Source organism: Oculina patagonica, chromosome 11, assembly GCF_052425735.1.
Source record: "Oculina patagonica isolate OP01 chromosome 11, crgOcupat, whole genome shotgun sequence".
In the NCBI taxonomy this organism is placed as follows: Eukaryota; Metazoa; Cnidaria; class Anthozoa; order Scleractinia; family Oculinidae; genus Oculina; species Oculina patagonica.
The window spans coordinates 3195958-3204268 of NC_135768.1; the positions used below are offsets into that span (position 1 = coordinate 3195958).

The 8311-nt window shown below is 41.1% G+C and overlaps 1 protein-coding gene across 1 annotated transcript; it reads left to right on the forward strand.

Annotated features, from left to right (window-relative positions):
• Positions 1-784: 784 nt before the first annotated feature.
• Positions 785-8215, forward strand: LOC144631101 (uncharacterized). The gene is made up of 8 exons (XM_078489484.1): positions 785-1792; positions 3091-3236; positions 3340-3504; positions 4315-4514; positions 5118-5296; positions 5737-6182; positions 6937-7114; positions 7454-8215. Exons 1-8 carry the CDS (start codon positions 870-872, stop codon positions 7605-7607), a joined length of 2391 nt encoding a protein of 796 aa, XP_078345610.1. The 5' UTR covers positions 785-869; the 3' UTR covers positions 7608-8215.
• Positions 8216-8311: the final 96 nt, after the last annotated feature.

Consider the following 8311-nt stretch of genomic DNA (forward strand, 5'->3'; position numbering starts at 1 on the left):
TTAATTACAATTCTCTGAGGGTAAATAGACCTTTTTTCTTAACTGTGAAAAGTCGTTGCTTATCATCTGATTTAAATTATTTTCTTTCTTATCTTTCCTTTGTTAAGAAATAATAACTAACTTATAAGGTTCTTGAAGATATGTCTAAATAACTTTCTATTCAAAAGGACTGAGGACAAGGCATTTCTGAATGGAACTAACAAGATCAAATTACTATAAAAATACCCTTTTGGAATCAGTAAATGTTAGATATATAAAGGAGATGATTGGAGAAAAGTGTGCCAATTTATTTTTCACTGTAATTTAATTTAGCTTTAACAATTGCGTGGTTTTGTTGAAATAAAAACGACAACTTAAACAATCAAACCGACAAAATAATTTTATTTTCTCTAATCTCATGCAGCGATGAAAAAAGAATAGCTTTTTAAAATGAAAAATTCAATTTATGGAGTTGTGTGAATATCTCGGTTCTAATTGAATTGTGTATTAAGGAAAAGACTGAAAAGGAAGGCACTTGGAACAACTTAAAATCGCGGAAATCTTGAAGAAGTTTGGCTCTCAAGAAAGTTGAATGCTATAGAGCGACCAGAATTTTTTTTATTAGCTGAACGCCGGGGAGCTCGAAACACTTCGTGAGAAGCTTGAACGTATAGGACTGGACTGATAGCTTGCCGGTGAAACGTCCCATGTGTCAAGCAAACTTAAACTCAAAAAATCAGGCTTGGGTATCGGAAAACCATTTAAAGTCTACGCTACCTTTAAAAGTTTCAAAGTTTCTGAAAACATAAGAAGAAAAGGGTGACATTTAAAGGGCTTCGGGACAACCAAAACAGTGTGAAAACGAGTTGCAGTTTGTTTGTAAGAGAGCCATGCCGTCGATGGGCGTAGCATTCTCCGGTGGTGGAATCCGATCAGCCGCTCTTTGTTCAGGTGCTTTACGTTATGTTCTTCAACACGAGATCGACTTGGATTACTTGAGCTGTGTCTCGGGAGGCGGTTTCACTGGCGCTTCGTATCTTGACTGGAAGTATCGCCATAACCAACAAGACAGCGCGGAATGGCACCAAAAGTTCTTCAGTCGGTTAAGGCAGCGTTGTGGAACTTTCTGCTCCTGGGGAAATCCTATCATCGGAATCCTTGATGCTGTAATTCTGCTTTTTCTCTGTGTTGTGGTCGCTATTATCCTCCCAGCGTTCACTACGCTGGCGTTTGCTCTTCCAACGGCTTTTTCTGTGGATTATCTTTTTGGTGATATTCTCCGCGCAGGATTTCAATGTCCTAACAGGTCCACGCATGAAAATGTCACTGAAAGCGAGGGATGTATGCTTATAGAGAGTCAAGACGAAACCTTTACTTTATTTGGCGCGCTGTTTGCATGCTCGGCGGGATTTTATCTTTTGAAGTTGCTCTTATACCCTTGCCATTCCTCTATCCGTAGCAAAATCAAACTGCTCTACTTGAGCGCTTTCTGTTTGCTTCTCATGACATTTCTGCCGTGGTTTTTTGAAGTGTTCCTTCGAGTACACACTTCTGTTTATGTCAATGGGTTTATTTTGCTGGGCAGTGTGGCTCTATGGCTTGGCTTTCCGCCTCTGCGTAACATGGCTTCCTTAGCGCTACTGGTCTATGCTTACGCTTATATAACAAAATGGCGAGTGTATAAAAGCCCTGTGTTGGCTGTTACTTATTCAGAAGACACATTCTACAAGGCGTTGCTCGGATCTGCCATACTACTTTGGACGGGACCTTTCTTGGGTCTTATTAAAATGGCGGCAGTTCAAACATATGGAAGGTAGGTCATTGTAATATATAGTCGTTTTGCACTTGCTTTGCGCCCTCGAAGGGGAACAGCAGGCGAAATAAAAAGGGAAAAGGGACAGAGATTGTCACGGATTTTTTTTCCAGATTTTTGAACAGCCAAAATTTATATTTGTGTTGCAGGAAACCTAAAAATAATAGTCCATTTTTATTAAAAATTGCTATATTAAAGTACTGAAACTGTTAACGAGCATCTTTGGCCGAGGATGGCTCGGATGGAAAAGAATTGCAACTTTTTTTAAAAAGTGAGGCTAACGTTTTAAAGTCGGTTTCCGCGCATCATAAAACAAAATCGATATTTTTAGCCGTAGGTTGACTTCTATCCGCAAATTGAGGTTATATCTTCCTTTAGATGTTCAAAGATAGTGTTTTTATATGGGTTATGTTGCCTTCCACTAATTTCAGAACAGTTTAGACTAAAAATCTGCGAATTCCCCGTGACGTAGCTTCTTTAAGAAAGACAACGCCAAATCGGATAGACTAAATCAAGAGAAAATATTTCTCTTTACTAAATCTATTCTCTACCATAATACCCCAGTTTACGAGAGGAACAAATCTAGGGGAGAAAATCGGGAAAACATTTTCACGCGTATGGAAGAAAATAAAAAAATGCTGATTAAATGGCTCTCGAAATTGCAAAGCATATGAAAAAATGTTTTTTTTTTCACAAACCATGCTTGAAAGTGCAAAAATGACTAAGTGAGATAGTAGCCTGGAGAAAGGGGACCGGCTAGCAAAGCACGTCTCCTATCGATATTTTGAATTTCACACAATGTTCTTTAGGTCGCCTGGCAATCTTTGCCGGAAATTAGCAACAATTGTGTCTCGTGTAGAAATGTAATTTTAAACGCTGTTGCAGGTTCTTAAAACCCCCGCAAACATTGTTGCCAAACCATTGTTAGGGAAACCTTAATGTTCCCCAGTTCGACTGCACGCAACAATTATTCTAAAAGCAAATTTTGATTCCGTGAAACAACAAATGTTTCTAAAAGTTTTTCAGAAACATTAGCATGTTCTAAATGTAGTTCTTAATTCACAAAAGATCGTTGCTAATCTGAATTTTTCTTCCTATCGGAGTGGAGTATGGAAGCGAAATAAGAAACAATGCCAACCTCGTTTCCAGGGTCTTCTCTTCTCGAAGGTTAAATCCTGGAAACGAGCTTAAAAGGGATTTAGTGGAACCATTGTGATATGTAAAGAAAAAAGCAACCTATTTTGACTAACAAAAACTACCTTTTCAAATGAAAAATTTCATTTCTTTCCTTTTTTAAGATGGCGTCTTCAAAAGGCGTTTTTCGCCCCTGACAGTACTGGGTTCCTAGGGTGTGCTGGGATATCCGTACACGACATCATACCATTTTGCTCATGCGCAGATGCGTCTGAGTGGGAGAAACTGGACAAGGGTTACGTCACACTTGGTAAGTACGTGTGATGTCTCTAAGAATTCAACGTAGAAGAATTAATGTAGAGAGACAGAGAGGCTAATTCTAACTGTGATTGTTCCTGTTTTCTCCGGCTTAGGTGACCTCGTAGGCATGAAACCAGAGTACCTTTGTAATACAGTTGTGAACAATTGGCAGAAGGAACCCGATAGAAACAACTCGGACGCCTTTGAGCTTCTCACCCTATCCCCCACGGGCATAGAACGGTTAGACGAGAACCCGCATGAGTACAGCAGCTTTGCAGGTTAAGATGTGTTATTCTTCTTAGCTGATTTGAGGTCATCTTTCGTTGAAAATTTCTCCATATCACATCATTGACCCAGGATTGACACTTCTTTTGCGTTTCTTTATTACGGGTTAAGAAGGGGTTTATAATACACTTTCTTTAACAAAAACAATCAGAGACAAAAAAGCTCACTTAGGTGAAGAGATTGAGATTGTGAGAGGACAATAGTATATCCCTCCCATCATGCCTTCTAAGCGTTTTGGCTGGATGCACTGATTTTGGTTAAGTCCAGAATAGTCAGAAGTTGGAGATTTAGTCACATATGGTTACGATTCGCTTCTGAAACCACAGAACTGATCATTTGCCAACCAAAAACCGATTTCTGTAGAGAGGTTTATTGAGTGTGTAAAACCAAAAATTTTCCCCCTCGCACTTCCTGGGGAGGGGGGGGGGGTTTTTTTAGCGGAACAAGAAAAAAAAAAAAAAAAAACCTATTTTTAGGGGGAATCCGGCCTTTTGGAGATCTAGGTGTGATAGCTTCGACCTCAAGATTCTGTAGCCTGCGTAGCTGGCGGGATTCGCGACCGAGTGCAAGTGCTTTGTTTACGGCGAACAGCAGAGACCGGAGCTACAAAGCCACGAAGGAAATGGGGAGGAGTCGAGTTGAGAATTTCTCTCGCGGCTGCGCAGCTCGCCGATCGCAGCTTGGCCGCTCTCGCGCCGCGCTTATCCCACCATCTACACAGGCTACACATTCTGTTTCTTTTTTCATCTCCGTTGCCAGCACTGAAATAAATAGTAATTAAAACTATGTTTGTAATCGGGTAGGAAAAATCCAGCCACGTGATCTTAAGCTGTCTGACGCCATGGCTACGTCAGCAGCTGCTCTGGCGCTGTATATGGGCGTTTATGACGTCAGAGCGGAGACGGTGCGGAACCTACAGATGGTGTTAGGTGTACATTTTGGTAAATCCCTTATATCTGATCCAAGCAGAGATGTTGCAGGGTCCACAATTTCCTGTTGCAGGGTGAGGTCCATTTTCCTCGTAACTATTTTAGTAAAGACACATGATTATATTAAGACCATGCTAATTCATTTCAATTGAATTACCGTTGTTATTCGAAAATGCGTCCAGCTTCGAAAAATATAGACGGCAAACTGATCCTCACGGCTAAAGCGATCAAAAATAAACAAAGTGGATAAAAAACTAGAATGTATTGAAAAAAACTTTGCCTCGAATAAGCGCCCACCCTGTAGGTAGGGAAAGTTAATAAGCGCCCACCTTCGTGCACCACATCTCCCTCATAAAAACCCTGAAGTGCATTAGAGGAGTGTAGACTATTATTGATTATTATTGATTGGAATTGAATCAGTACCGCTGAGGGACTTCCTGAAAACTGAGTTTTCTTAGTATTTTACAAAAACTTTCAATGATCAGTTTAAGTTTTGATTTGGTTCATCATCACGTTTATTATTACTCGTTGTTTTGTTGCAAAATAAACTAACTACTTCCTAAAAATGGTAAAAATGTAACAAGCGCCCACCACGAATAAGCGCCCACTCTCAAAGTCCAAAGATTTTTAATTGAATAAATACGGTATTCACATTACATTGTTTCGCTCCTTTCCAGTTTCTCCCCGTCATAATACAGATGTTAATCGTTGTTCCCGTCATACTCCCGCCGTTTCTCAGTGACGACTGGCACGTGATCGTGGTGGCCTGGTATCTAACCGTTATCGTTTTGGTGCTGATTATCGCTGCTTTATCAACGGGCCGTAAAAATGGCGGATACCTCGATAAGTTTGTGAGGTAAATAGCTTTAACAGCTGTTAGTTTACTCAATTGAGTGTCGTAAAACCAAAACCAAAGTAAATCACTCTGGTCAATAACAAAGGACATAGACAATGCAGTGAACCAATGAAAATTCGAAGCAAATACATGTAGTCGGCATGCAGCGCGGGAAAACGTGCGCGCGCGAGTCATGATTGGTTTTGGTTTTACTTCTGATTGGCTGAGAAAGTGGCGCGAGTATTTTGAGCCAATCACTAAGCGCAGTAATGCAAAACTAAAGCAAACGCAAATTACTTTTGACACTCAAGTGAAAACCGCTCTATACCACATTGACTAAATCACATTTTGCTAACGAATCTAGTGTCTTACAAGGTTTTTGTTCACACGAAGCTTGTAATTAGCAAGCCTTAAGGCGCATTGTCATTCAATAAAAAGTACAATTTTTTCCCTCTCTTTAGGTGGTGTGTTGTAAACATTTATCACGTTCGATTTGCCCGCCTTTTTCTACAAACTGTCGACCTCGGACCAGTTCCTCCAGCTCTTCTCAACCTAAGCGACGGTGGCCATGTCGAGGACCTGGGACTGCTAGCTCTCCTAAAAAAGAGGCTGAAGAAAATCGTAGTAGTCGACGGTTCCAGCCGGGGACACGGCCAACCTGTTTCATTAGAATTACTACGGTCGCTTGATTTGGCGCGAAAAAAGTTGCGATGTTCGTTCAGTGCGATGGATGGCCGAGACATTACCGAAGATCTCCGATGCAAGCTCGATGAAATGCCCGACAGCTATAAACCTCGGTTTTACAAGTTCAGGGTTGAGTACTTCGAAAAGAAAGCGAATGGCTCAAGCGATGAAAAAGTTGGGGACGGAGAAGTTTTGTTACTACTGCCTCGACATCCAGACGAGGGTAAGTCAAGTCAGATCACTCTCCTCCTAGGGTCGGAATTTGTTTAATGTATTTTTTAAAGTTATAAATAATGGATTATGATACTTTTGACACTTTCGGGTATTCCTTAGGAAGGAAACCTGATACAGTGAACTCCCACTATAACGGACATCATCGGGACCACAATAATTTGGTGTCTATAAAAGAGAAAGTACGTAACAGCGAAGTGTCCGCAAGGCGAGAGTTGACTGTAAGAACAACTTCAGCAAAATTACAAAATACCTTATTATAGGAAATTAACGCGAATTTCAAAAATTCGCGTTAATTTAGGCGTTAATTTTTGTTATCGTTAATTTCCGCACCGTTGACCATAATTTCCATTATTTTAGCCCCAATTTCTCGTTACAAACCAGACGTACTTGACTCAAAGGAAAAATCATTATTTTATCAGGGTGGACATCTGCCACTATCACTGATACTGCGAAGAACGTCGAAGTGGGAAAAGTATCATGAACATTGTTGAGTTTAAGATTATACGCCAACAAGTGTTGAAATAAACTTGTTCCTGTTGCGTACGTCGCTTTATTTCCTTCATTTTGAATTGTTACCCCCTCTTTCGCGTTCATTTCCAATACCTTTCCTATAATAAGGTATATTGATCAAAGCTTATCAACTTTACCTGTCCTGCCTGCGAACGGGGTGGAATCACAGGACACCAAAAAAACAGCTCTCAGTCCATTGCATGATTACCGTCATGAATTTTCTTCTTCTTTAGGTACATCCACCCCCGCGGACTCACTACGAACGTGGCAGGATTACACACGTCACACCAACCAGCCAATGAGCAGCAAGCACTGGGGAGCAGGTCCTGACCTGGAGGCGGGAGAAGTCGATCGACTCACTGGCTGCTGTTGTGAATGCTGTCACGTGTCCTGCTGTCAAGCATGTTGCGGGTAAGAAACTACGCGACCAAATCCAATCACTGGGAACGAATGTAATTGTTATAGAGCAGTTTTCAATTGAGTGTCGTAAAACCAAAACCAAAACCAAAACCAAAGTAAATCACTCTGGCCAATCACAAAAGACACAGAATGAGGTAGCTGACACGGAGCGCGCGAAAACGTGCGCGAGCGAGTCGCGATTGGTTTTGGTTTTACTTCTGATTGGCTGAGAAAGTGGCGCGAGATTTTTAAGCCAATCACTAAGCGTAGTAATGCAAAACCAAAGCAAACGCAATTAACTTTCGACACTCAAGTGAAAACTGCTCTATAGAAATGTTCTTCTCATTTCAGAGTTTTCTGTGGAATGTTCCCGCATCACGTGACACTCAACCAGTTTTTCACCCCTGCAATGTTCAGCGCTTATCACAGAGAGGGCTACCGCGCATGCCTAGACGCAGAACTTGTGCGATTCTTTTCGAAGACGGAGACTAGAGAAGAAAAATAACCTACAAAGTTCATATGTATAATGGATCTCTTCTTTCAGTTAGTTTATTAGGTTTTTAAAGGTTGTGTTAAATTAAGTAATGTTAGCTATGTCATGGGTCACAACAAATGGGATAACTATAAATGCATGTCTCGCAGAATCTCGAAGATAGGGTTAGGGTGCAATATTTTTTGGGGGGAGGGAGGGGCGTGGAGAGATGTTTTCAGCTCTGCTGACAGCAATGCAGTAATATGCCCATGATATGATGAAAATACGATGACCTCTGTTCTTGGCAGCCTATTCTGCAACGTTGTTTAGCTATAGGGGGAACTGACATAACCGTAAATCGATGGCTACAATCGTATACGAATTGCGAGTTAGGGTAGCCTATTTCCTAGAAGGGGCTAGAGGCGGTATAAAAAGCCGTAAGCGAAATATTGTAAGCAAGTCACTCTGATTAAACGGTTTGATCGCCACTCTGCTTGCAAACATATTCATTGTCTGTTTTCTGTTAGAAGTACAGTGTTCTGTGATACCGGGAAAGGTGGATGGGGATGGTTTCAAATTGGAATATATCTTGTTTTTCGTTAGTAGTCAAATTGGCTTAGATCAAGGAGGGCTTATAAGCGCGCGGGTGGGGAGTTAGAGTGAAGAGAGCTCTTTACCTCATTTCACGGTATTTATTTTCAAAACGGTCTCCCAAGGTCTTATGTTCGGGGTTGTGG

Coding starts and splice junctions, on each gene's coding strand:
- LOC144631101 (XM_078489484.1), top strand. CDS start 870: ATGCCGTCGATGGGCGTAGCATTCTCCGGTGGTGGAATCCGATCAGCC. Junction 3,237..3,339: donor CAAGGGTTACGTCACACTTG/GTAAGTACGTGT, acceptor TCTCCGGCTTAG/GTGACCTCGTAGGCATGAAA. Junction 4,515..5,117: donor CCACAATTTCCTGTTGCAGG/GTGAGGTCCATT, acceptor GCTCCTTTCCAG/TTTCTCCCCGTCATAATACA.